This window comes from Tursiops truncatus, chromosome 16 (genome assembly GCF_011762595.2).
Source record: "Tursiops truncatus isolate mTurTru1 chromosome 16, mTurTru1.mat.Y, whole genome shotgun sequence".
Classification (NCBI taxonomy): Eukaryota; Metazoa; Chordata; class Mammalia; order Artiodactyla; family Delphinidae; genus Tursiops; species Tursiops truncatus.
In genome coordinates, this window is record NC_047049.1 from 1,106,801 (window position 1) to 1,134,582 (window position 27,782).

Consider the following 27,782-nt stretch of genomic DNA (forward strand, 5'->3'; position numbering starts at 1 on the left):
GACAAAGGCCCCAGGAAGTGGGACGAGATGCAGGAGAGGACGCTGAGTGGTACTTACTAACATGCTCTTCACGTAGCCGGCCGTCTCCAGCGTCTGGAAGAGAGAAGGCGCGTGGAGACGTGGGAGCCCCCGAGCCCCGCAGGTCCCCAGAAGCCCACTGCTCTCACCCACCCCCTGCCCTGAGAGGGAGGGTCTTACTTGGCCCTGGCCCTTCCTCCCTCCCTAAACTGGTGCCCCCGGGGCACCCGGGACGCTGCAGGGGCTCAGGGTGAGCGTGCGTCTGCGACTGGTCAGGATGCCGTCTCTGTCCTCCTCCCCTCGTGCATTCTTATTGTGGGGATGGACGGTCACTGGTCACTGAAGGGACAAGAGCTCTGACCTCAGGCCCTGTCAGGGAAGGCTGGGTGGTGAGACCCCATCTTGCCCACGGGGTGGGAAGATGCCCCGACCCATCTCAGTTACTTCGGAGGTGAATTCAGTCATGGAAACAAGACAGCCCAGTGCTCCCTGGCCCTGCGCTATGCCTGCGACAGGACACAGAGCACCGCTGTCCCCTCTGCTTCCCTCCCCCTGCCCCTGCCCAGGGCACAGAATGACCAAAGCAGCTTGTTCTGAACTGATCTGACCGTGGAGTCAGTCAGTCAGGGTCCCCAAAAGACGCAGAAGATGCCCTGATGAGAGTAACTGCAGGAGGGTCCGTGGAAGGACTGGAAGAGCTGTGCCGGGGCTGGCCACAGGGGGAGGGCTACGTAGGTGGAGGGTGGGGCCTCCTGGAGAGATATCCCCACACCCCAAGCCCCAGGCCTGGGACTGCGGCCTTATTTGGAAACAGGGTCTTTGCGGAGTGATTATGTCATGGACCTTGAGAGGAGACCATCCTGGATTAGGGTGGGTGGGTGTCCAGAGAAGAGGGGAAAGGCCCCAGGAAGACAGCTGAGGTCAGAGGGATGTGGCCGGCGGCCAAAGACCCATCCTCCCCGACACCGTCTGCGGGAGCGCGGCCCTGCCAGCGCCCTGACTTTGGATCCCACCCCCAGTGCTGTGAGAGCCCCGGGGCCAACACGGGCCCTGTTGCTGCTCTTGAGGTCGCAGTCCCGAGGGGAGGGAAGCAGAGGGCTTCAGTGGCGGGGGCGGGGGGACGCCTAGAGCCGACCCTGCGGGAGGGTGTCCCGCGTCTCCAGCAGGCCCCTCCCAGCCCGGGCGCAGGGTGCCCTGTGGGCAGCAGAGCGGGGATGGGAGGGGACAGAGCGCGGCCGGCGGGCGGGCGGGCGGGGTGGTGCCCAGCGGTCACCTTGGAGAGCTCGTCTATGAGGTGTTGCTGCTCCAGGATCTGCAGCCTCAGGAAGTCAACCTCTCTTTCATCCTGGCTCTGGTCCAGGTCGTTTAAGGAACTGGGTCTCCTCAGGATGCCAGCTCTCTGTCTCTGAAAAACCAACCAGACCACACGCCGCGACATGTGGGCTGAGGGGGCCCGACTGGTGAAGGGCGGCTGCTGCGTCCCCGCAGCCCTGCCACCAGCCACCTGTGGGCTGTGGGTGGACGGCCTCCTTGCCGGTGAGCTCCTGGTCCCACAAACGCCCGTGAGACCAAAGGCTCGATCTCGTTACCAAACCTCGTGTAGGAGAGGCTGGTTACACGAGAGCGAGGCCCCTTACCATCTCTATGTTCTCCTGGGTGATAAATTTTAACTTGTTCTCCATCCGACGTAAAGTGTGGGACAGATCTTCGTTTTTCCGAGTCAGGCGTCTGTTTCTGTCGAGCAACGGCTTGTACTGACTTTCAGCTTCCCTCAGACGCTTCAACTGAAGGACAAAATAAATATACAGAGTGATTTTCACAAGTGTGCCGAGAACCAGCGTCTCCAGACACAGGCGGTAAAGGGAGCAGATGAGCCTCAGGTTCCACAAAGGGCAGCAGCCTCGGGCCCGCGCTCTATGCAGCCCATAAGAGCTGTGGGAAGCAGCCCGGCTCGTGACCCTTCGGGGCCCCTTGGGGAGCTCCCACCCCGGCAGCACAGGTCACTGGGGAATTTCCACGGCCATAAAGACGAATGGTGAGGGCGCCGCTGAAGGGCGAGGTCCTCACATGTTCCCGCTCACACGCGGAACTGAGGATACTGGTGCCTCGGTGACGCAGGGCAGGGGTCAGCCAGCCAGCTCCTGAGGCCTGCATCTGGCCCCCCACCTGATTTTGTTAATAACGTTTTACTGGAAACAGCCAAGGAGCCTGGACGCCAAGGCCCACCCGTCACCCCCATTCCTCCTTTCCACAGGGAATTGTGGAAGAGGATGCCTCAGCGCCCCTGCACAGCAGCCACAAGCCCGCAGAACCCAGAGGCCCGCTGCCACGCACCAGCTCGTTCCTCTCCTCCGACAGCAGGGCGTTGCGGTCCTCGAGCTTCCGGATGATCGCGCTCAGCTCCGCAATCTTAAGTTGGAAACGCCGAGCATCCTTTTCATCCAACTGCTGTTCCTAAAACAAAAATCAACTGCAAATAACCGTTCCTAGACACAGACCCAAAAACCATTGCAAATCTCAACACACCACGGAAACCAAGGCACTTCTGCGTCATGCTCGCCCGTGATTCCGAACGGCTGGGGGTGGGTGTGGACCCTCCTGGGGGCCGACAACCGCTGCTTCGAGCGCCGTGGGCACAGCAAACCATACGCTGGGGACAGGATGCAGGAGCAGAAATGTCCAGAAGTATCCAAATGTGGGGGGCGAGGGCGTGCAGATATGGGGGCGAGGGCATGCCGATGCCGATGCCGCAGGTTTGCGTGACGCCGAGAAAACCCCGGAAACCAGCACCACGCTTCATGTGGCCACTGCTGGCTGCAGCTTTCAGGAGGGGGGCCTGCCCTGCACTGCAGTCGGGGCATAATTTTCCTCGTGTTATAACGCGAGCCCAGGAAAAGGTGTTCCACTTAGACTTTCAGAAGCGGGTTTCCCAAGAAAAGTGGTCCCTCCAATTTAGTCTCTAAAAGGTCACTTCGGGAACCACTAGAACTTGATGGAAAAATCAAAGAAAACAGTTTGATCTGGCTTCGGAATTTCCCTGGAGTTAACGGAAGCTATCGAACGCCAGAGCAGGAGCTGGTTTTGATCCAGTTAAGCCATTTATAATAAGATTATAAAATGTCGTGCTCTATTCTCCAAACGTCACTGTCCTAGGGCTGGCTCGGCTCAAACGCGGTTCTGTCCTCCAAGCAAACAGACACGTGTCCAGGAAGGACCGAGGAACGGTTCCTCACTCAGCAGGTGCAGGAGAGGCGAGGGGGCAGACCTGGAAGGACCGCATCGAGGGTCCGTGGAATTTAGACTCCCTCCCGGATTCCCGGAACCCCTCAGAGGGCTCTGAATCAGGAGCGGCCGTGAGGAAACGGATGGTGTCCCGGCCCCTGCGCTGCCACGCAGCCCAATGAGCAAAAGCGGCACGGGCATGCGGAAAGCGGCGGGGACTGGTGACGGGAGCGGCAGAAGCCACTGCGGGAGGCTCACAGCCAGAGGGGGGCGAGCAGGGGGCCGCCCTGGGCCGCGGGGCAAAGCCCACGTGCGCGCGCCGATAGAGCGGCCCAGCCGCATCTCCCACCAGCGAGGGCAGGGACCCTTCGCGGCCTGGGGCCCGGCAGCTGAGGCGGGTGCAGCTAAGCCTCACGCCTCGGGCAGGGCCCGTGGGAGGGGACAGAGGAGGGCTTGTGCTGTGCTACGTCACAAGGAAGGGCAGAGACGGAAGTCTCTGGGCCCTCTCAGCCACGCCAGCGAAGCTGAGGGTCCCTCTGGCTTGCGGGCTGCAGACACGGTCGGTGTCGCCAGGGCAGGAGGGCTTGGGCTCTGGACTCCCCAGGGAGCTGCCCGCGGGGCCACGAGCCACGGGCAGGCCTGTGTGTGACTCTGGTCGCTGGGCCAAGCATGGGAGGTGCTTACAGGGCTTCCCGAGCGGTCTGAGGCGTCTCCTGCACCGCTTGCGTGAGGAAGCTCCCGTCTGGGGCTGCCTGGGTGCCGATCGGTCTCTTTGACCTGGGACAGCTGCTCATCTAGAGCCTCTTTCTGGAGCTGAAGTCTCTGGGCATGCCCGGCTTGGACCCCTAACTCTCTCTCCAGCACGAAGACTGCTCTGTCTTTAAATTTTATCTCCTCCATCTACAAGGAGAACAGAACACAATCACACACGCAGGCAGGGCACAGATCTGCAGTTACCATAGAAACAGGTGGGGTGACGCTCGCACAAGCGTGAGGAGGGGCATCCGCAGCGGCAGAGCCGAAGCAAAGCACGTGGTCCTGGACCGACAGCCGCGCCCACCGCCAGGCCTCACGTGACTCCCCAGCTCAGACCGAGCCGGGGGAGCCGAGGACGTCTCCCCGGACGTCTCCACCGCCCAGGCCTCACGTGACTCCCCAGCCCAGACCGAGCCGGGGGAGCCGAGGACGTCTCCACCACACAGCCCTCCCAGCCTCCCCGGGGTCCTGGCGGGACTCCCCCGTCCCAGGCTGGCCTGCGGGGACCCGCTGTCCGTCCGGCAGGGTCTGGAGACGCCACCTCTACCCTCTGCCTTCTGTTGCACGTCAGGCAGAAAAGGGGCGCCCCGTTTCCTGAACCCCGTCAGTAGGATGAGCAGGGTCTGTGTTAAAACAGGCGGGCTGTGAACACAGAGAAGCAGGAGCCGTGGGCCCAAAAGCCCTTTCAGCCTCTTTGCCGCTGCTCTGCGGGCGCCTGGCTTGGGAAGGCTGGACGGTGTGTAGGGCCAACGTGCGTGTCCTCCCTTGGCTCCGAGGTGTGGGTAGAAAGCAGGGGCGCTGCCTGACTGCTCGCAGGCAAAGCCACATTTTTAATTCAGCTTCCTCTGAGCTAAGGCTTGGGGCGGGGGGGCCCCTGGACAAGCAGGCTCCAGACGGGAGGACAGGGTGCCCAGGGAGTCTGGTGGCTGTGAGGGGTCTGCAGCCCTGCACACTCTCCCTAAAGTGTCAACCTCCTGATAGCTGCCAGCCCTTCCAGACACAGCTGCTCCTGGCCCCTGGGCCCCTCCCAGCTGCCACAGGGGCGGCCCTGACCAAAGCGCAGGCCACTGCCCTGGGGGAGGGCCAGGCGTAACGGGCCCCGGGTGGCCCATTCTTTAGACAGACAGGCTCGGGTGCTGGGGGGTGTCATTACAAATGGCCCCAGATTGACAAGAAGACTCGGTTTAAAATATTTCAAACAGCAGAGCAGGGTAGGCTATCCTGCTGCTTTGTTTGCTGTTTAAGGTTTGAGTAAGTTAATAAATCAGCCGTCTGCTGAGGTCAGCTTGGAACAAAGAGTAGAGATGTCTAATTAGCCCAGATCACAGAATTCACAGGCCAGCGACACACTGAACAGAAGAAGAGAAATCCTTAATTGCTGCACTCCCATTGCCTGGAGCACACAGCAGAGTGGAAAGAGGCAACCCGTTCAGTTAGTGGAAACTAAGAGGCCGGTGAAAATAAAGTCATGCTAAGAAGCAGCTGCGCTCTCGGGTCTCACACTTACAGTCACACAGACGCTTTAGAAACATCATCTTTCCTTCATCAGGAGAGGTGAAAACAAGTCTCCACTCTCCCACTTAAATCAGCTCTTTAAGCAGATGGTTTGGACCAGGAAACCAACCTCCCAGGGAAGTCACTGTACGTGCCACGTAACGTGGCCAAGTTAGCCGGTCCACCCCGAGGTGGAGCTCCGAGCTCTGCTCACCAAGGAAATGCGTGCGGCTGCTTCCACCCCACCGAGGGGGGTATTTGATTTCTGAAGCTGGAAACTCCTCTAAGGTCCCAGGGGCCTCGCACTCAGCGCCTCGTTGCGCCCGACATGCCAAGGGTCTTAGCCAAGGGCGCATTCCTGCCTCTCCCGGTCCCGCTGCTTTAGACACAGAGGCCCGTCCGTGAAGGAGGCGCGTGTGCACCACGGGCACGCCCAGCCGAGGGGAGACACGCTCTGTCGGATGCATGGGGCCCCCACCTCACTCAGGGGGCTGCTTCCAGCTCGGGGAGCACATTCAAGCCCGGGTAGCGGGATGGCCAGGGAAGCCTCGGCGGGCGGCCACGGGGCAGCTGGGCTGCTCTCCTGACCTGCAGGAAGCACCGTGAAGAATCCACGCCCCCTCCCGGCAGCCTCTGCACGGGTTTAACTGCTCTAACGAGCTGTCCAGACAACTGGGGGCAGGTAGCACCGCACACCGTAGGTTTCTATGAGAAAGGGGAAATTGGTGCTGCCTGTACTTCTTCTTTTATAGAATGTTTAATAACCACCTGAGCTCGTATTTTAGCAAATGATCGGCTGACATCCCCCGATTCCACAACAGCATGGACGTGCCTGAAGCTGTTCTTGGGGCCCAGAGTCCACCCCCCCACCCCCCGCCTGCTGCAGCCCAGTCCTTAGAGTGTGTCACCAGCCAGGCGCGGCTGGGACGACGGGGACGCACCTGACCTCGCAGAGGAAGTCAGAGAGAACCACCTCCTTCCCTTCCACTCTGACAGGGTGAAAATTCGGTCAGAAGCCCCCCCGTCCCGGGACCGAGTCTCTCCAGGGTCGCTGTGCAGCTGGGCACGGCTGACGAGGCAGCTCCAGAGCCTCCTGGGGCTCCAGACTTCCCTTCTATAAGATCCAGGGACCCCTCAGAACAACTGGCCTGGGCCTCAGCAGGGAGGCCCCAATCCTGCAGTCACCTCCTGAAACCCCCGGGCGTTGCAAGGCGAGCCCGGTGGTGAGAAGCACCTCTGAGCCCCGAGCCCTTCCTGCTGCCCTGTGGCCCACCCGGCTCCGGGCCTCCCTGGCTCTGTCTGGGAGTGCCTGCCGGCCGCCGCATCCCCACCCTCCAGGAAGCTTCTCCTTGAGAGCTCTGTGCCCTCACGGGGTGCCACAGCCCGGCCAGCACCCAGGGTCCTAACTCTCCACACCTCCCCGGCCCTTCCCCGCTGGCCGGCCCAGCCATCCTTCTCATGCCCGCGCCTGGCCCTGCGGGGCCCTCAGCCTCACGCCTCACCGGGGCCAGCCTCACCCAGGACATGGCTACAGATGGCTACAGCCTCCCCTTCAGACCCTGTGAGCCGCACCCAGAAGACCCCAAAGTGGCTGGAGCCACAGGACAAGGGCCGGAAGAGCTGGGGCAAGCGGGCAGGGGCCAGGCCCCGAACACCAGCCAGACTGACCAAGGTGCTGCAGGGGAGCCTCCTGCTTTTGGCCACTTGGGAGTTGTCGTGTTCTCTACAAAGTGGCCGCCCCTTGTTGAGGTCCCCTCCCTTCCTCCCTGGGCCAGGCTGCCAGCGAGACCCGTCTATAGGCGGAGCTCCCGTCCCCCAGGGTGCAGGGAATTCAGGCCCCAGGTTTGCTACAAGCAGTACTCGGCAGGGTGCCCTTTGCTCGGGGCGCTGGCCACACGAGGACACAGAGGCGCGGACCTCCCTGCAAGCTCCTTGGCTTCCTGGTCAGGCTGCCCACGGCCACTGTGCCACGGCCTTGTGCCTGGGCCGCAGCAGGGCCCCCAGGCTGGCCTTCACGCGGCTGCAACCCTGTCTGGCATCGGCTGCCGCACGGCCGCTCCTGCGGTCACACATGCCCTGGTTCGGCGTCCAAGGCTGGGTGGCACACGGGGAAGGGGAGGCCGCGTCTCCCCCAGGCCAGCGCTCTCCTGAGCACTGGTGGACCTCTGACCTTCCAGAACCACGTGCCTTCCTCCCAGACCCAGGGAAACCGTCACCACGCCCCGGGATGGGCCAGTGCCATGGGTGGGGAAACAGCAACTCTTTGCCTGACGTTTGTAAGAAACTGGGATTGCCAAATATCTTCCAAGGTAATTGTAGACGGGGTCTCTCTGTGTGGGAGCCCTGGGACCCCCGACGGCCATCAGCACGGTCATCCCTGGGGCCACGTCAGTGAACCTCGCTGCACCGTGGCTGTCCTGGGACCTGGGACCACGTCCCTCCTCTGGCTCGCAGCGCCCTGACCACTGCTGGCCCTGCACTGTGGCTCGGGGCCAGGCCCTGCCTCTGGACAGCCCCCAGCCCGCCTCCCCTCCAAACCAGGTCCCTTCCTCAGACCTGCCCCCAGGCCCCTGCGGTGGGGCCTCCTCTGGACCACATCTTCCACCCTCCAGTTCTGCTCTAGCCCTGCTACCACTGCCTCTCTTTCCAACCTCGTCTTCTCTGAAAATGCCCCGGAGCCCCCACTCCCAGTCAAGGCCGCCCGTCCCTCTGGGCTGGGGCATCACGCTTGGCCTCAGTCATGGTCACTTCAGACGTGTCTGCACAGCTGGGCTGGGTGTTACCCCTGAATCCACAGCTGGGTCTAGGGGTCAGGATGCTCTCACCAGCTAGAGCCTAAACGAGAAGGCCGAGGAGATGCTGGGCCTCAGTTAAGCAAGGGGTCACCATGGGGGCAGCACCGCAACGGAGAAGGGGCCCTGGCAGAGAGGCTGGGGCCATGGCGCTGGGTTCGCAGGAGGCGGGAGCCGGCGCTCACCGTGGCCCTCGCTCTGGGAGCACCTCCTATGTGTTGGGCACGTGGCTGGACTTCACGTGTGCTTTTCATTATTTGCTTTAAATTGCCCACAAACAGAACACTGATATGTACTGAAATATAGGAAAGCTGTTAATACAGCAGATCCCAAGAGGTCTTATCACAAAGAAAACATTTTTTAAATTTTCTTTTGGTTTCTCTTTTCATTGTGTCTCCATGAACTGATGGAGCTAACTAAGCTCATGGGGGTAATCATTTCACATACATGTGAGTCAGACCACCGTCGTGTACACTTTTTAAACCTATACGGTGATGTATGTCAATCATATCCCATAAAAACTGGAAACAATGATTTTGTCTATGGTTGGGCTCTGGGAATAGTAGCTGAGGTGGGCGGGGGGCGCTGGGTCCTGATGCCGGCCGGCAGCACCTTGTGGACCGGCTTCCAACAGCGCCACCTGGTGGAAGGGGCGGGAGATGCGGTGGGCGGAATGTGACCCCACCGCCCATTCCCTCCCCACTGGGCTAAGTGAGACAGACGCGGAGCTGTGGGACTCTTGGCGGCGGGGGGGTCTCCAAAGGGAAGTATTGGTCTTCTTGCTATCAGGCATGTATGTCTTCAATGATACACACATGAAAGGTATATAGGTGTGAAATACACACACAGAGACATATACACACACACGTATATATACACACACGTATGTACACACACGTATGTACACACGCATACATGGGGCACCTGGTCTCTGGAGCCAGGAGGATGCGCCCGATGAAGTTCCTGACCCAGACAGTGCACAGCTTGGGAATGTCAGGAGGGCCTGGGGCCCCTGACCATCAGCCGTGGGCCTCTGGTCTCGCCTCTCTGGGTCCCGTGAGCTCACAGACCGCAGAACCTGCCAGTTATGGAGTGTGGGACTCACGCCATCAAACGCTAGCCGCTGCCTGGCTTGAGCCTAACCTGGGGCTGTGAGAAGGGGAACCTTTCAGAAATCCCTTCCAGGAAACGGGGGTTCCTCTGCAGGTGCCTTGTTCTGGCCACACTGGAACTGGGAAGGAAAGCTGGGTGGGTGGAGGGGAGAGGACTGCGGCCTCCCCGGCCCTGGGGGGCGCTGACTGTGGTGAGTTCTGAAACGCACCCAGCTGTTTTTAGCAGCCTGGCCTCTCTGCAGTCTGCAAACCAACAGTAGGGGTGTGAGGTGCGCTGTGCAGGGGACCCTGCCCGAGAGCGAGGCCGAAGCCATGCCTGCCCCTTGCCCCTGCTGCCCGCGCCCCGCGCCCCGCGCCCCGCACATACCAGCCGGCGGATCTCCCGCTCGCACTCCTTCTTGATGCGGGAGATCTCCTCCTGGTGCAGGTGGTACACGCTCCTGATCTCCGCGGCCTTGACCTTGTCAGCCTGGGCGACCATCGTCAGCGCCTCCTCCACCTGCTTCTTGGCCCCCTTGAGCTCGGAGATCTCCTGCTGCATCCTCACCTTCTCCACCTCGAAGCCCTTGCGTGCCTCCTCCTTGGCCTCGGACAGCAGCACGGCGCGCACCTTGTCGGGGGCGCTGTCACGCAGGGCGTGCAGCAGCGCCCGAAGCCGCTGGTTCTCGCTGTCCTTGACCTTGGCGACCCGCAGCAGCTCAGCCTCGTGCTGCCGCAGCAGCGTCTCCCGCAGGGCCTGCAGCTCCTTCATCTTTTCCTCGTGCAGCTTCGTCTTGAGCTCGGTGAGCAGGACGGCGCTCTTGTGTTGCTCGTGCTCCCGCAGCTGCCTGAGCTCCTGGCTCTTCTCCCTTTCCACCCGGCTGACCTGCAAGACCAGTGCAACGCCCACTGTCTGTGAGCCAAACTCCACGTTTGCTGAAACCCAAGTGCAAGTTTTGGGAAGGCGGGTTTTCTTGCAAACTTGGGAGCGACCGTCTATTCGAGGGTGGCTCATTAAAACGTGGCTGGACAACGGAGTCAACCCTTGTCGGTGGACAGCGGGAACGTGCACCCAGAGGCGTCAAGCCTGGAAGCCCCCCTGGCCCGGAAAGTAAGACCGCAGACACACGGGCCCCGGAAACCTGCGGTGCACGGGAGGGTGAAGCCCTCACCTCAAACGAGTCTGCCGAGGAATGGGCACAGCCCGTGGGAGCAGGGCGGCTTCGGCCCCTCCCCCTTCAGCCCAATAAAGGGAGGTCTCGCTTACCTTCTGTGACACTCTTGGCAAATGGAGAAACCGATCTAGGCAGCTGCACTGTCTGTCTACATGATGTCTGATGTCTAGATTTGGGGGGACACTCAGTGTTTTTTTTACTGAATGATTTATTTCCATCCGAAAGCTCTGACCTCGGCTGAATGACCCCACCACACACCATGTGGCATGAAGCCGGCGCTCAAACTCTATTTAGGGAATGAAAGAATGGCTGCGATCCGGATTCGCCCCGGGCCTACGTGGGGGGCGAGGGGCAGACAGTCAGGAGGAGCCCGGCTGGTGGCACACCTGAGTGCACAGCCCTGCCGCCCGTCCCCAGGCACCAAGGGTGCCTGCGCTTCCTGCCAGAACCCTGAGCAACGCAGCCCCCTACAGACCCCTCACACTCAGTGTGTCCAGAGGGACGCCTCCCTTCCCCCCACCAGCCTCAGAGGTCTGTGTTCTCAGTCCAGGCACCCCGAGCGGGGCTGTCATCCTCGGCTCACGTCACCCCAGTCCCGTCAGCGAGCGAGTCCTGCCACCACCACCTGCAGGGTGCACCGCGTGTCTGTCACCTCCCTGGCCCCCCACGGCCCCCAGGCCTCCGCTGCCTTCTACCGCCCTTCCCCACCACCCACTCTCCACGGAGAGAGCTCAGGAAGCACGAAGCTCGCCACTCGGGTCCCCACGTGACCCTCTTCTCCGTCCGTCTCCCGGTGCATTCGGAATAAAAGCAGCACCATCCCCAGGAAAGAGGGCGCTACCTGCAAGACCCCGTGCCACCCACGGGGCACATCCTTGCGGGAGAACGAGGCACGGGCCGCGGCCCCGCTCCGTGGGGACTCACGCCCTGCGCTTTCTGTTCTCTCCCCGCAGAGGCGTGTAGGCTCTGACCCCACGACCCTGGACGTGCGCCTGCTGCCACCCTCCTGGCTTGCTCTGCCCAGCCCGGCCCAGCTTCAGCCCCGAGTGGTCTCCCGCGGTCTCGGGCGGCAGCCTCTGCAGCCTCGTGGGGTCAGGAGCTCCCGGGCCCACTGCAGCGACCCCATTACTTTGTGTCACTGTCTCCACAGCAGTCGTCACTGCCGAAAGTGCCTTATTTCTCTCTCTGTGGCTGAGCCGTCTGCCTTCCCTGCGGGGGCCGTGGCCACCTTGTCCTCTGTTATTTCCGCCTTTAGGGCAGACCTGGGACACTGACTCCCTCAGCTGGTGCACCCCGAGGGGCAGTCCTATTGTCCAGTGGGGTTCGGTCCCGAGCCTTCCCTCAGGATGGCTCAGACCCTGCAATGCTTGCAGAAACTCTAATAACCGGGGCCCCTGACAAGTCCCCAGCGGCACACGGGGCACCGTGAGCACCGGCCCGGCTGTTTGGGTTTCTGCCTGGAGAACTGGGCTATTGCTGAAAGCCTCGAGCAGACAGATATTTATTCATCTTCCATTTAAGTGAATCTCCCTTTTGTCCAGTTTAAATTGAGTTCAAGACACCCAGAAAAGCAAGATTTGGACAGGGGGTATTTCTCAGTTGTGTGGGCGTGGTGACTCTCTAGGGGAGCCCACTGGTGCCATTTCAGAACCTGCTCAGGCCGGGAGGTGCTGCCGTCCCTACAGCGGGTGGGGTGCGGAGGGTCGGCAGAGTGGGTCCTGAAGCTGGACGTGGTGGAGTCAGAAGCACCACCCGCGTCTGAGATCCAGAGCCCAGCTCCTCTCCCCTTGACGGGTGACGTAACACCCACCTTCAGGACACCCTCTTGGATGGGAATCAGCAGAGAAAAGAAAAATGACGTAGCATGTGTCATAGAGGCGTGTTTTGTGTTTTGTTTTGTTTGGAGCAGAGAGAGAGACATCAGCAGAACAGTTCAGGGTTAGATGGGGTTTAACCCCGACTCTGAGCTAAGCTGTGTGCAGTGAAAACGGAGACTACGCCCGCCTGCGGTTACCCTTCGGTCCAGTGCCCGTGACTCTGCTGTGGAACAGGTGTCTGCCACAGCCCACATCAGATTTGCACGAGAGGCCTGGCTAAAAATGAGCCGACACGGGGCCGGCCTCCCGGCCTCCGGGCCTCCAGGCCTCCCAGCCTCCCTGCCTCCGGGCCTCCCAGCCTCCCGGCCTCCCGGCCTCCGGGCCTCCCAGCCTCCCTGCCTCCCTGCCCGTCCCCGCAGCAGCCCCGATGCTGCTGGAGCAATTGGCTCTGACAGAGCCAACAGCACGGCTGGGCTCCCTTTGGAACCCCTGCCTCCACAACGGCCACCGTGGTTACCGGAAGCTGGAGAGGAAGGGATCTGGCAGCTGAAGGAGAGGAGAACAAGCAACACGAGTGAGGGTCCCGGGAGACGCTCTGGGGCTGGAACTGGTGCTCAGCTGGGCTCGCTCACTTGCAGTTCTGAGCAAAGGCACTGACCACGAGGACCAGTCCGGTGGCTTCCTGGGAGCCCCGCCAGGACGCGCCCGTGAGCGCACTGGTACTTGTCTCTGCCACGCGCTCACTGTTCCTCTCCTCTCTGAGGCTCCGTCCACTAAGGGGCGGTGAATTCCTTCCCTTAGTGTCTGGGCCGAACCGACAATCTCCCCTGGCCATGGAGACCAGCCGATGGCGGGCATGCAGGGTGTGCACAGGTGTGCAGCTCCAGCGGGTGGAGGGGGGAAAGGGCTCATGGCCCCAAATAGCACTGAAAATTGAAGATTGACCAACATGACCCAGATCCCTGAGCCCAAACGGCTCTCCATGACACAGAACTTTTTAGGAGCTCCCAGCAGCTCTGTAATAACCTCGGCCTCACTGTACCCTCCTCAGAGGCTGGAAGTAAGAAAAGCACAGGAACCTGCTTGCAGACCATAAACTCCTGCAAATAAGCATCAGTTTTTATCATTATCTTTCAGCACATTTCCCCCTTGCTGCCTCGTTCACAGGCTGGCCTGTCTCTTTTCCCTCTCAGAGTGAAGTTCACTTTGGTAAGGGGAGGGGGCAGGGGAGTCGGAGGGAAGAGGGAGGGAGGGGGGAGGGGGAGGGGGACGATGGAGGGAGGGTGGGTTTGTCATCAGGATTCCTCCTTCATGTGGAACCCTGTCTGCTCCACAAACCTGCATGTGAATAAACAGCTTCTCCTCCAAACTCCAAAGTTCTCACTGAACCTCTCCTAGAAATTAACCCCCAGTCTCCGATGCAGAGAAGACTTTTTCTGGGCAGAGACCCTTCAGGCAAGTGGGTCTCTCCTTGACCGCGTGGCAGCGCCAGGAAAGCTTTAAAGACACGGGCGCCTGCATCTCACACCCCAAGATGATGACATATTGTCATGGGGCAAGGGGGGGCCTGGGCCTTGGGACTCCTTTTACATTTCCTGTCCAGGTGAGGCTGAGGTGAAGCCAAGGAGGAGAGTCGTCGTGGCTCCACCCCTGGGGTCTAACACGAAGTCTGGGGAGAGCTGGGGGGGCTGCGGGAACCCCAGGAACTCGGCACCAGGCCTGTTAGGCCCGCCGATCACCCCAGAGAGGCCCCAACACACCCCCACACACCATGCACATGCACATACGTACACCTGTCCTCACACATGTACATGTGTGTACACACGCAGACGCACGTACATTCACATGCACACACGGGCTGTGGAACCCTAGCTGCGGTGTGCTCTCTGGGGCTGTGAAATGTGTGAGAAGGACAGTTAAGACCAGTTGTTCCGCAGCGTCCAGTAAAAGGGTTGAGGATGCCCTCCTCCCACTCACGTCTGCCCGCCAGCGGGCCCCGTCCCGTGAGGCCCAGCGAGCCCCTCTGCCAGGTGAAAACAGACGGCAGCCGACCGTACGGACTGGCTGGGCGTCCGGATGTGCTTCTGATGGATGCCCAGGGTCAGCCCGTGGTGGAGGCCCTGGTGCTGCGGCCCCGTGTGAAGTGGGCGTGATGGGGGCTGGACCGGGGCCCAGCAGGCCACCGCGGGCCTGGGACTCTTCAGGGGCAGAGGAGGGGGGTCCAGACAGCATCAGGGCAGACCTGAAAACTGGACAAGAACAAGAACCTTGGGGCTGGAGACGGGGGGACACTAGCGAGTCCCACATGGGGCCGAGGCAGCCTTTTCCCAGCGGGTGGGGCGCCGGCACGGCGGGACCCCACCCAGCCGACTAGCCAAATGGCTCAGACCTGCTCTTAGACAGAAATGGCCCGGGCAGCTCACAGGTCGGCCGGTTCAGCAGCGGTGGACACCGCCGTGCTACCGTCCTTGGTCAAGACCGGCTTCAATGCTCAGGCCAGACCACAGCCCCACGAGGATGGACCACGCCCGGCTCGTGACCAGCACAGACCTGACACAGAGCAGGCGTCACAGGACAGGGTGGCCACACGCACAGTCCTGACCAGGACGTCCCTGAGAGTGACGGGCAGTCGTTATGCCGGAAAGACAGAGCCTGGGGACACAGTCCTCCACCGGCAAACTGCTGAACAGAATGGACATGCTGTTTGTCAAGTGTGTCAGATATTATTCGTGAGAAGAGAAGGTATCAGAATCAAATCGCGTTTAAGAGCTGAGATCGTGCTGTTGCTGATTTAAGTTGCAGAGAGAAGGTGCATCTCTTTAATGGCAGCGTCGGACTGGCCACGGGCGGGCCCTGCACTCCACGCTCAGTGCCGGGCAGCAGGGTGCGCCGGGCACTGCGGCCTAGAGCTTCGTGCCTCATGGTCCCAGGGCTCTGGTGCGGTCCGTGCAACACCCGCTCTGGGTGGAAACGGCCACCACTTGTAACGCCGCAGACATTTGGAGCTCTCAAAGGCCAGTTAACAAACGTGCGGGGCCCTGGAGACAGCTCAGGGGCCTACAGAAGTTTAAGCTGAATGGATAAAACAGTGCCCTGGGAGGGGTCCTAATTCATTGCTCACGAGCGATTTTTAGACACATCACTTTTCTACCAGCAAGGATGTTTTCCCTCCTTAAAAAACTAAAAACAGAATTACCATATGACCCAGCAATCCCACTACTGGGCATATACCCAGAGAAAACCATAATTCAAAGAGACACATGCACCCCAAGGTTCATTGCAGCTCTATTTACAATAGCCAGGACATGGAAGCAACCTAAATGCCCATCGACAGACGAATGAATAAGGAAGATGTGGCACATATACACAATGGAATATTACTCAGCCATGAAAAGGAATGAAATTGGGTCATTTGTAGAGATGTGGATGGATCTAGAGACTGTCATACAGATTGCAGTAAGTCAGAAAGAGAAATACAAATACCGTATACTAACGCATATATGTGGAACCTAGAAAAATGGTACAGATGAACCGGTTTGCAGGGCAGAAGTAGAGACACAGATGTAGAGAACAAACATATGGACGCCAAGGGGGGGAAAGTGGCAGGGGGTGATGGTGGTGGGATGAATTGGGAGATAGGGATTGACGTGTATACACTAATAAGTATAAAATGGATGACTAATAAGAACATGCTATATAAAAAAATAAATAAATAAAAATAAAAAATCCAAAAAAAAAAAAAGGATGTTTTCCTCTGTGGTCTTACTTCTAGAAACATTATCTCCTGCCAACCTCCAACGACTGCTCTACAATCGGGGTCCATTTCAGGAACAGACACTCGAGCAGAACCCGCAGCCCCGCCCACGTCGGATGGTCTGCTTGGTGTTGCCCCTCCCCCTCCCTGGCCAGGTGCCCTGGCCCAGGTGCGGGTTAAGACGGGACAAGGGCACAGTCCCACTCCTGATTCACGCGTAACAGAGCTTCCCTCTGAATAAATGGAGGCGACCCCTGACTCCCCAGGAGCCTCACGCTTCCTGGCGCTGTGAGTTTCCTGTGGTCTTCCGCGTGTCGGGCCAGGTTCCTGAACACTTGGTCCGGCTTCTTGGTCTCCCAGGTTATCGGGGGAGGGGGAGGCATTCTTCCTCTGGCTCGTTATTTTTTTCGGTGTGTTCTCTTCTGCAGTGTTTTTGTCTACAGGGTCCCAAGTGGCTCTGTCCACAGAGGCGAGAAGTCGAGGTCTGCGGCCTGCCCCCTGGAGCTGCTGCGAGAATGTAGCATTCCCGTGGAGGGGTGGGGGGAGGGGTCTCCCACAGGAGTTTGGGGCATAACTGGGATTTGCAGATGTGGATATCACTCCCGTGTTATCACACCCGCTCGTCTCCAGGGCCAGGGCGGCCCCAGCCCCGCGTGCACATGGCCTCCTGCTGCTGGCGCGGAATCCTCCCGCTGCTCTCTGTCTCGCCCTCTCGGCTTCCCTGCTGTACCCGCTCCTCTTTGTGAAACAGGCAACACGCTGGCATCTACATCACCCACCTCACTAGCTTTGGAAAGACAATGACCTTCACGCTTTTTTCGCATGACTTACGGTAACAAATATGCTGACCTGGTGACCAGGACATACCTAGTCTGAAGGCAGCTGTCAACCAAGTTCATGGTCCCCTGTGGGTCTCAGTCTCTCTCCAACGTCCTGGTCCAGACGGTACATTTTTAGGCCCTTCCCACCTGCTGGCCCTCCGTGGCCTGACCCCTAGGCCACCTCTCCTGACGCCCTTCCTGGCCGCCGGTTGCATTACGGGAGCCCCCTTAGTTCCCACCTTCACTTCCTCGTTTTCCCTGTCCCGGCTGGTTTAAGGCCACCTCTCCTGGGAGGCCCTCCCTGATTGCTGAACAGAGCGACCACACCACCGCCCAGCATGTCGGCTTGGAGGCTGTAACCCCGCCCGGCTGCCCAGTTCCTGTTTCTTGCATGTCTCCCTCCACCTGGACGTGGTCCTGGGGGCAGGGTGCTCAGTACGTCCTTCCTGAGTGGCCGTCCATGGCCTGGAGCTGGGGGGTGGCTGGACTTCAGCACAGGGTTCCCCCCACGGGGTCCCCTCCTCCCAGTTAGGACTAGTGTGTTTCGTAACAGCAGGTGTAACGCTTGGGTGTGTCTGCTCTGTTCCTCACACACGGTTCCAGGCCAAGCTGGGGGCACGGCTTGTAGGAGGGACCGCGGGGTGCAGGCAGCAGGGGCTGCTCTGTGCCCAGCCTAGAGCCGGAGCTTCCTTGAGCCTGTGACGGAGACACAGGGGCCATGTCGCTATGATTCTTTCTTCTTTCCACTTCAAGGATCCCAGTACTTCCCCCCCTTTAGTACAACGTGGAGTTAACTTGGACAGAGCTTCCGAGAGGCCTCTCCCTTGCAGCCTCTCCCTGCTAAGCTCCTCCCTCTGTTCAGAAGGGTCTCCATCCGAGGTGGTCCCACTTATCTCCAGCGCCCTGGCAGCAGGAGAGGCCTGTTTTCATTTAAATGATTTCATTCTTTGCTGTCGAGTCTCCATTCCTGCATGTCCCCCTCGGTGATGAACTAACCGTGGGCCTGAAATCCGCAACGCTTAGCCCGCGGCTGCCGCGTACACTGGCGTCTCTCTGTGCTCCACAGGGACCTTCTTGACCCTGGAAACCGCAACCTGCAAGACGAGGTGTTGAGTCCCTAATAAGGAAGAGGAGGCAGCTGGCGCCTGGTCCTGAGGCCGCCTTCCCCACCCCTGGGGCATGAGAGCCTCCACCCCTGTTCTGTCCAGCCCCTTGGGGGCCGGGGAAGGGTCCCTCCGGCCGTCCGCCCACTTCCATCATGAGGTCCAGAACCAGGCCCTCCTCCTTGGGTGCTGCAGGAGCATCTGGAATGTGCTAGAAACTGGGCGGAAGGCTCCAAGTCCACGGAGCTGGCCGCACAAATTTGTCCTGAGGTTGTAACAATGATGTTAACACATGCGAAGACTTCAGAAGGGTGGCGAGGGTGGACGTTGTTAGCATTTGCCGTGAAGGTCGAATGCGCATCTTATGCCCCACTTGGCCAGGGCGCAGGCACCACCAGCCCACCGCGTGCTTGGGGTAAAGCGTCCGTCTCTAGGCTGCGCAGACAGAACCGAGGAGATTCCCCGGGAGCTGCCTGTGGTCCTGTTGCAGCCCTGCTCTCGGCTACAGGAGGAGACGCCGTCCCGGGAGAGGCTCCAAGGGTAACACAGACGCATCTTCTATTTACTGGACTGATGGTAGGGAGAGGAGGGAAACGCAGGCAAGAACCGAAGAGGAAACACGGCAGGCAGTTCCCACGCCGTGTGCGCCCTGCGCTGGGAAGGAAACCAGGCGCTGCTCCCAGCTCGCCGCCCACCGGGGATGGAGTGATGGAGACCCAGGACCCCCACCCTGGGTGCCGCGTCAGGGCCACAGACCACCTCCCGTGAGCTGAGCCCCGTCTGAGCCCATATCCCCATGACAGCGGCCCTGTGGGACCAGCGCCATGGCTCTCGGTCTCAGGGAGGCCCAGGCCTCCTGGTGGGTGTGGGGCGAGGCCGGGCTCGGACCCAGGACCATGCGGGGGAAATACGGGCGGGCAGCAGGTCTGCCAGCTTCTGGCTCATCCACCTTCAAATCCAAAATGACAGCACGTGCTAATGCCAGGCGGCAGGGACCTGTACACACGCGTGCGCACACGCACACACGCACACACACACACACACACACTTCTTAAAATCTAGAATGTTGGGACTCCCCTGGTGGCGCAGTGGTTAAGAATACGCCTGCCAATGCAGGGGACACATGGGTTCGACCCCTGGTCCAGGAAGATCCCACATGCTGTGCAACAACTAAGCCCGTGTGCCACAACTACTGAGCCCACGTGCCACAACTACTGAAGCCTGTGAGTCACAACTACTGAAGCCCGCGCGCCTAGAGCCTGTGCTCCGCAATAAGAGAAGCCACTGCAGTGAGAAGCCCGCGTGCAGCAGCAAAGAGCCAACACGGCCAAAAATAAATACAATTAAAAAACAATCTAGAATGTTTTAGATGATGTTTGGCTGGGACCATGCAGGTCTGGCTGGGACGCACCAGTGGGAGCCGGGAGGCCAGGCGGGGGCAGGTAATGACGCGGGGGCTCAGAGAACGTCCTCAGGTCTCACGGCCGGGCCTGCATTCCTGGTCTGCCTGTACCCCTGCTGCTCCTTTCCACTGCCCCCCAGCACCTGCTCTGGGCCAGCCACAGGCCCAGAGGCTGAGCAAAGAAATGAGGGGTCGTTACCTACTACACCACCTGGGTGTGTCTTTCTGCAGGAAGGCAGCGCTCCCTGGGATGGCACGTCCCGCCTCGGCCCCGGGGCACTGTTCCCTCCAGCCCAGCTCCAGCTCAGCCAGGAGGCGGGGGAGAAGACAGGGGTGGCAGCAGGACCAGGGGGACTGGCAGCTACCCTGTGGGGAGGTAACTCTCGGCAGCGAAGCCCAAAGTGGAGGCTTCAGAGCAGCCGGGGCTCGGAGAGCTCAGTTCTGCAGAAGGTGAGGCCATGGGCCTGTGGGGTTTTCCCTCTCTTCTTTTTTTTTTTTTTTTTTTTTTGCGGTACGCGGGCCTCTCACTGCTGGGGCCTCTCCCGTCGCGGAGCACAGGCTCTGGACGCGCAGGCTCAGTGGCCATGGCTCACGGGCCCAGCCGCTCCGCGGCACGTGGGATCTTCCCGGACCGGGGCAGGAACCCGTGTCCCCTGCATCGGCAGGCGGACTCTCAACCACTGCGCCACCAGGGAAGCCCTAGTTTGTACTTCTTAATCTCCTACCCCTATCCTGACCCTCCCCTTTGCCCTCTCCCTACTGGTAACCACTAGTTGGTTCTCTACATCTGCAAGTCTGCTTCTTTTTCGTTATATTCACTAGTCTGTTGTATTTTTTAGACTTCACATATAAGTGATGTCAAATGGTATTTGTCTTTCTCTGTCTGGCTTATTTCGCTTAGCATAATGCCTTCCAAGTCTATCCATGTTGCTGCAAATGGAAAATTTTCATTCTTTTTTATGGCTGAGTAATATTCCATTGTGCATATATGTACCACATCTTCTTTATTCATTCGTCTGTTGACGGACACTTAGGTTTCCTCCATATCTTGGCAATTGTAAATAATGCTGCTGTGAACATTGGGGTGCATGTGTCTTTTCAAATTAGTGTTTTTGGTTGTTTTTTTTTTTTTTCAGATATATACCCCGGAGTGGAATTGCTGGGTCATATCGTAGCTCTATTTCTAGTTTTTTGAGAAACATCAGTACTGTTCTCCGCAGTGGCTGCAGCAATTTGCTCTCGTGCCAACAGTGCGCGAGGGCTCCCTTTCCTCCACACCCTCACCAACACTTGCCATTTGTGTCCTTTTTGGCGATGGCCTTTCTGACAGGCGTGAGGCGACGTCTCACCGTGGCTTCGATTTGATTTCCCTTAGGATTAGTGATGTTGAGCATCTCTTCATGTGCTTGTTGGCCACCTGCACTTCCTCTTTAGAAAAGCATCTGCTCCGTTCTTCTGCACATTTTAAAATCAGGTTGTGTGGTTTTTTGATGTTGAGTTGTACGAGCTGTTTATATATTTTGGGTATTAACCCCTTATTGCTCATAACATTTGCAAATATTTTCTCCCGTTTAGGAGGTTGTCTTTTAGGGTCTTGTGTTTTCAACAAGAGTCACAGGAAACTGTGATGCACAGTGAGGTCTGGAAACCACAGCCTAAGGGGCCTTAACTAGAAAGAACCACAGGCAGAGGTAAAAAAGATACCAGAGTCCTTTTCTAGCCGGGGAAACGAGGGTGCCTGTACGAAGGAACGCTGACAGGCTGGTGCGGCCAGAGCAGCCCGCACTCGGGCAGCAAACCCAGCCCAGCGTGGATTCGACGTGGATCTGAGTCCTGGAGCTTCCGACTGCGTCCACCTCCCTGAAGGGCCCTCTGCACTCTCATGGGCCCTGCTGTGGTCACTGTCACACTGCAGTCACACACGCTCTTGCACGTGTGGTCCAGGACATGCAGACAGGGGTGTTCTCCGCAGGGCTGCTGCATGTGCTGGACCATGTGAGTGGGATGAAGGAACCCTCGGGAGCTCCAGCCTCCCAGACACACGGTGAAGGGAAGAAGAAAAAGGGACTCAGAACCGTGTGTCATTTATGCTTTAAAAAGAGACACACAGGTGCGTTCAAGAAACTGTAACTTGAACCCCTCTGGGAGGTGACCTGGGGTGTGGACCCGAAGAACAGAGGCTCCCTGATGCTGGGCCTTTTCTTCTCTTCCTTTGGAGTTTTGAACCAAGAGGTTGTATCATCTTCTCAAAAGACAGTAAGTACACCTTGTATAAATAACAGGGCCTCTGACGCCAGGCCCAGGACTCCTGTCTGCCACCAGGGAGAGCTGCGAGCTCCGACCCGGCCAGACTCGGCCTGTTGGCCAGCCAGGGGCCGGCACACGCCCCTTGGGCTGCCGCAGGACGGATGGGTTTTGATAAAGCTGCACGTGGAATACGTACGATGCTGCTGTAAATGGTGGACAGAATCTAGAGATTCGGGCAGAAGTACTATTACTTAGTGATTTCTATCACGCGGCGTTTCTTTGCGTTGAAAAGACAATTGCTATTATATTTTTACCCAATAAAACAAAGAGTTTCATTATCATTAGGTTCCTAACAAGTCAGCCCCTCTTCTCTCCCATCTGCAAACAGGGGAGGGGGAGGGCCAGAGTGATGTCCGAGGCTTGGCCTCGCAGCCCCTACAGTCTGGTCAGCACAAGATGCTCGGAGCGCCCACGTGCCTCTAGGGCGCAGAACAGATGCTCTCTGCGTCCGGGGACAACTCGACAACTCTCCATCCCAGGCCACTGATGTTGGTGCCTTTGCCCCGTGCTCCAGCCAGGCAGCGTGTTGGGGCCCCCTGGGCTGTCCTTGCCGGCTCTGCGACCACCTGGCACACAGCAGGTGCTGACACCGATGCTCTCCAACTCCCTGGGTCCTCACCACGGACACTCAGCAGGCTCTGACTCTCCTGCAGGCCCAGCGAGGTGGCCTGGCCACGGGAGCGGCCACGTGGTCACTGTGACAGCCGCCTTCTAGTGTCCATACTGGAGGCCCTGCGCCCGGAGCTGTCTCTGTCCCCTTTCACAGAGCAGGGGACCTAGGAGGGAGGGAGGTGACCAGGACCAGCCCGCACGCTTTTTCTGTAACGGGCCACGCACGTAGTATTTCAGGCCTGTGGCTCAGATGGCGCTGCTGTTACTAAGCTGCAGATGATGTGTAAACGAACGGGCGGGGCTGGGTCCTAACGACTTACCTACTAACAATGAACTCTGAATTCCATATAGTCATCGTCACAAAATACCATCCCTCTTGTGATTTAACCAGGAGGTTGAGAAGCAGCTGGCCCCCGCCTCCCGTGACTCCCTCCCTGACCGGGCCTCCTGGGAGGGCAAGGCTGCGGGGCCCTTATGCCGGCCAGACCACAGCCAGGGACCTTTCAAACCCTCTGGGAGAGAAGCCCGCCCTGGTGTTCTCCCCTCCCCATGCCTCCCTCTCCCCAGATTTTCTCTTCTTTGCATCTCCTTCCCAAGAGCCCATGTACTTCCTAGTGGCTCCTGGGTGGGAAGCGAAGAGAGGATGGAGGTGACAAAGAGGGAGGGAAGCGTGGGAGGGGGAGACGGCCCCCCAGGCCTGGCCTGGCACTGAGAGGGGAGGGCATCCTCTGACCAGGACCCCCTCAGCCGCAGCACAAGCCCAGCCTTCTCTGCAGGCTGCAAGGACCCCCGAGGGCTGGGTGTCGGGGCAGGGGGTCATCACAGGGCTGCCCACTGGGGTCTGGGACCGACGCTTCCAAGTGGGTCGGTTAGGAGAGCTGCCTCCCAACACCTGGAGGCCTTGAGCCCAGGGCCTGGCTGTTTGCTTTGGGGCTGTTATATTTGGGTGAAATTCCACTGTGAACAGTTCAGGGGGAAGCGGCACCGTTCCAGGGACGGTGTGGTTGGACAAGGCCCCTCGGCCCACACGCTGAGGACCAGGGCTGCTCCCGCGGGTCAGGCCCGTGTCCGCACACCCCTCCAGGGGTCTGGAGCCCCCTCCCCGGCGCTGTCTATGCTCCCGAGCTGCCTTGAGAGCTGCTGGGACCCGGAGACCACCTGGGCTGGCACATCTGCAGAGATCTGGCTCCACCCCGCTCCGGGCGAACCCTGGGGGCCCAGGAAGGCGTGGCGAGGCGGGGGGGGGGGGGGGGGGGGGGGGGGACGCGGGGGGCGGCGCGGTGGGCCCAGGAAGGCGTGGCGAGGTGGGGGGGGGGCGCGGGGGACCCAGGAAGGCGTGGCGAGGCGGGGGGGGGCGCGGGGGGCCCAGGAAGGCGTGGCGCGGCGTGGGGGGGGGGGCGCGGGGTCCCAGGAAGGCGTGGCGAGGCGGGGGGGGGGGCGCGGGGGGCGGCGCGGGAGGCCCAGGAAGGCGTGGCGAGGCGGGGGGGGGGGGGCGCGGGGGGCCCAGGAAGGCGTGGCGAGGCGGGGTGGGGGGGCTCGGGGGCTCAGGAAGGCGTGGCGAGGCGGGGGGCCCAGGAAGGCGTGGTGAGGTGGTGGGGGCGCGGGGGGGCGCGGGGCCCACCTTGCTCTTCTCCTGCTGCAGCTCGATCTGGATCTCGGTGAGCTTGGCCCGCAGCTCCTCGTTGGCGGCCTGCAGCGCCGCGAGGACCTCTGCCTTGTCCCCCTTGCTTCGGCCGCCCGCACCCTTCTTGGACATTGTGAGGGTGGCCCGAGGGGCGCTCAGGGCGGGCCGCTCGTCCGGGCTGGGCTGTGCACGCCGAGCTGGGCTCCGCTACATTTTCTCAGTCACCTGGAGGGGAAGCACACCTGGTGAGCAGGCCTGAGCTCGGCGCCGCGGGCAGGGTGGGCGGGGCCACGCTGGCTCCTGACTGCCCGCCAGGTCACAGCCCCGGGCCGCAGGGGCCTTCTGCGCTCTGCACAGCACCCCTGACGGGGACCCCCCCAAAGCTAGAGCAAGTCCCCTGCCGCACATGTGACCAGCGCTTAATGAATGTTTGCTCTTTGCCCCTTTGGAATAAGACACCGGGGGACCCAAAGTTAAGGCCCGCCTTTCATACAAGGGTGTGTGGCAGCCTGATGGGAACAGTGGGTTAGAAACACCAAAGGGAGTGGCGGCTGGGACCCCTGGGCCCCTCCACGGGGCCTACAAACTTCACCTCGGAAGGGGTGACACCCTCAGCCCAGGTGCCCGAGCCAACTCAGCGGGTGAGCACGTGCCCTGGGCCCCCCCGGGTGCCAGCGCCCCGCCCCAGGCCGGCTCATCCAGCACCCCGCCCCGTGCCCGAACCTGCTGACCCCAGGCCTGGAGCTGCCCCTCCCTCCTCCTGTGTCCTCGCGCCGGCGCAAGTGTGGGAACTGGGTGCATCCCCCAACTTCGCCTGGATGAAAAAGCAGAGGCAGGCTGAGCCCTGCTCTGCACTCATTCCCCGCGACACCCCGTGCCTCAGTTTCCTCACCCGCACAGAGAGATACAAGAGTGCCCCCAGTGTCCCCCAAGGCCTCCATCCTGTGCTTTAGACACCCGTGCTGAGGTGCACAGCGGGTCCCGTCCACCTGGTGAGGCTCTTCAAGGCCTGGTCTGGGAGGTCCTGGGGGACCACTGGCCAGGAGCTCTGGGTGGGGGGCCGTGCCGTCAGCCAGCCCTCAGCCTTCTGTGAGTAGGGACCTGGCCCCATGGCTGCCCTGCAGTGTCCCCAGGCCCGGTCTCACAGCGACTCCCCTGGACCAAGCCCCACCCTCCCTACTTCCCGCCCCCCCCGCCCCCGTCACCCTCTCCAGCCTGTTCTCCACGCCGTCTCACGGGCAACTGTGCCAGGACCCAGCCCCCCGGCCCTACCCTCCCGCCTCCCCGTGTCCTGCCGTCGCAGTGAATTCCCAGCGCCTGTGCGAGCTCCTCCCCAACTGCTAGTTACTCGATGTTTCTGAAAATGGTCTTGTTATTCTTTACTGATTTTTAAATGAAACTCTGCAGGCCGTTCCTGGATAGAGAGCAGCATCACCAGCCGTCTAACAGGTAACCAAGGGCAGGGTAACATTGAGGGAGACGCTGGAGGTGGGGCGCCCCACTGGACGGCAGCAGAGGGGCCCTCCGCGCCCCGCCCCCAGCCAGGCCCCGCCCACCCAGCCTCGGGCTGGTCCCGAACACAGTCCACCTTTATTTCCTCCCGAGGGCTCGATGCAGACGGCGTCAGCTCTGGCTGGCTCAGACCCCCAGGGGCCGAGCGGCCTCCACCCTGGCCCCGGCCTCGCAGCACCGAGAGCTTTCGACGCAGTAATGGATCTGCAGCCCCAGCCTGGCGTCTCCCTAAAGGCAAGTTCACGGTTTCCTCCAACATCCATTTAGGCACAAATACGGTAAGTGTCTTGACCTCGTTATTTATGGAAATGAGTGTGGACAAAGTAAATCTCCCCAGAGCCCGCTGGGAGCACGTGAGGGGTCCCACTCGCCCACACCCGAGGCAGGGCGTCCAGGGCCTCTCCTGCCCGGGCCACGCCCGTCCTCCGGGGGCACTCTTCAGGGCGACTCCCGGGGAGCAGCACGGGGGTCTCCCCCTCTGCCCCGCATCCTATCTGTACTGAGCGCGTCCGCTTTGGGCCTTTGGGGAGTCGGTGCTTCGGTAGACGGGGTCACCACACTTCCCCACGGGCACCGCTGCCCACGTTAGAGGGAAACGGGGCTCCCGTGACATGGAGGCCACGTGTGCCCGGGCGGCTTCAGGGTCCCCTGGTCCCTGTTACGTGCTTCTCTGCACCCTGTGGCTTCGCCGCACACACACCCACACCCACAAAGCACAGTCTCACGGATGCTACGTACGTAACACATACTTCCATGTCCTTCCTGCCACCCCGGGAGAAAGAAAGGGCGGACGGAGGGGAGACAGGCTTTGGGAGTGGTGAGGTCTCGGCCAGCGCTGCGAAGCCCTCCACCTCGGGGATGCCGGGGGTTCAGCTGGCTCGTGCCAGGGCTGTGCTCTCGTCCGAGGAGGCCCGTGATTAGCCACTGGGAGCACAGGCCTGGGGCCGTCTGAGAAGGACACCACGGGCACCCACTGGACAGGGCCCTGGTGGCCACCCTGTCTGCCCAGCGTGGGCCTGGATCCGCACGGAGGCTGCATTCACCAGGGCTCAGCCCCACCGCTGTCTGCCAAGGGCTCTCCCTCCCTGGCTGAGACCCTCGGGCCCGTGAAGCCCAAGCTGCCCACCCAGGGTGGGGCCCTCACAGCAGCTGACGGGCCAAGGGCCGAGCGCGGATCCTGCAGGGATGGCGGTCACAGGTCGCAGCAGGCGGGGCCGCCTGCACGGAGACTGGATGCTGGGCGGTCAGGGTGGGGATGGGGGGGGCGTGCCTGTCCCTCCCTCGGGGAAACTGGAGCAGCTCGCTAAAGGCAGACACATCCGCGGGGGCTCCACTGCCTGCCCCCCTTTCTCTCGGCCACCTCCCATGATGGGGCGCCCACGCTAGGACCCACCCTCCCAGCACCTGCTCTCCTTTCCCGCCAGGCAGCCCCACCCCTGAGCCGCAGGCAGCCCTGCACACGCCGCCCCAGCTCTGACAGCTCCGCATGGCCACTCACGAACGTCCACGGAGCCCTCTGTGGCCTCGGGGCCCAGCGCATGGAAGGCCTCGGGCTCTCCTGTATGCTCTGGCCGCCGGGTGGGCACTCCTGCCAGGAAGCGTCACTGCCCTCTGGAGGGGTCAGAGCAGTGCTGTGCCAGCCCTACCACCAGGTCTCGGGTGGGCCGGAGCCGCCCCTCCACGTGGAGCCACAGACCACGCTGTCTGAACCTCAGATGTGGAACCGCCCCCAGACTCAGGGTCAGGCCTTGGGCCTCCCGCCCGCTCAGTTCATGGTTGGGAGCTGCGGTGCTGGTGGGAAGGGGAGGGGCGATGTCCGACCGGCCATGCGTGGGGCGGTGACCAGGCTGCAGCCCGCCTGATACTCACTTAAGCACCCTCAAGTCACTCTGCTCCCATAATTGGAGTCTGCGTCGCGGTGCCGGGTGCCTTAAATCTTTGCCGTTGAATCAGACCCTCCCAAATACGAGTGTCGTGTGCCTACATGGGAGGCCCAGGGGTGCAGGAGAGGGGGTGGGGGATTTCACCAAGTCCTCTCGTGCTCCCTGCACCAACCCAGCTCCCACTTGAGACCCAGACCAACCGCGTTTGCCGCGCTTTGGTCAGAAGTTGTTAAATTATCGGATCCACAGCGCAGTCTGTCCGCCTCTGTCTTGGGGTCTCCAAGGAGGTAATAAAACAAGCAGAAGAGGTCTGTTCTGATTTCTCTGAAGAAGTCATTTTGTGTTGGGAGGGTTGAGAGAGGAGACAAAGCTCGCGGTCCACGAGCATGTCTGTACCAT

General features: G+C 60.7%; 1 protein-coding gene across 18 annotated transcripts in view; it reads right to left on the reverse strand.

Annotated features, from left to right (window-relative positions):
- Window positions 1-27,782, reverse strand: part of JAKMIP3 (Janus kinase and microtubule interacting protein 3) — a 109,016-nt gene that overhangs the window by 37,796 nt on the left and 43,438 nt on the right. For 9 of the 18 annotated variants that reach the window (XM_033842544.2, XM_073793788.1, XM_033842545.2 and 6 more), the window contains 7 exons: window positions 23,986-24,213; window positions 9,762-10,259; window positions 3,925-4,140; window positions 2,353-2,472; window positions 1,656-1,802; window positions 1,292-1,423; window positions 58-93 (listed from right to left, as the gene is read on the reverse strand). In XM_033842544.2, coding sequence (XP_033698435.1) covers window positions 58-93; window positions 1,292-1,423; window positions 1,656-1,802; window positions 2,353-2,472; window positions 3,925-4,140; window positions 9,762-10,259; window positions 23,986-24,120 — 1,284 coding nt within the window. In that variant the 5' untranslated portion in view covers window positions 24,121-24,213. Of the gene's footprint in view, window positions 1-57; window positions 94-1,291; window positions 1,424-1,655; window positions 1,803-2,352; window positions 2,473-3,924; window positions 4,141-9,761; window positions 10,260-10,640; window positions 23,604-23,985; window positions 24,214-27,782 lie in introns of those variants that run through there. The other 9 variants (XM_073793791.1, XM_073793789.1, XM_033842559.2 and 6 more) reach the window with 4 other exon arrangements.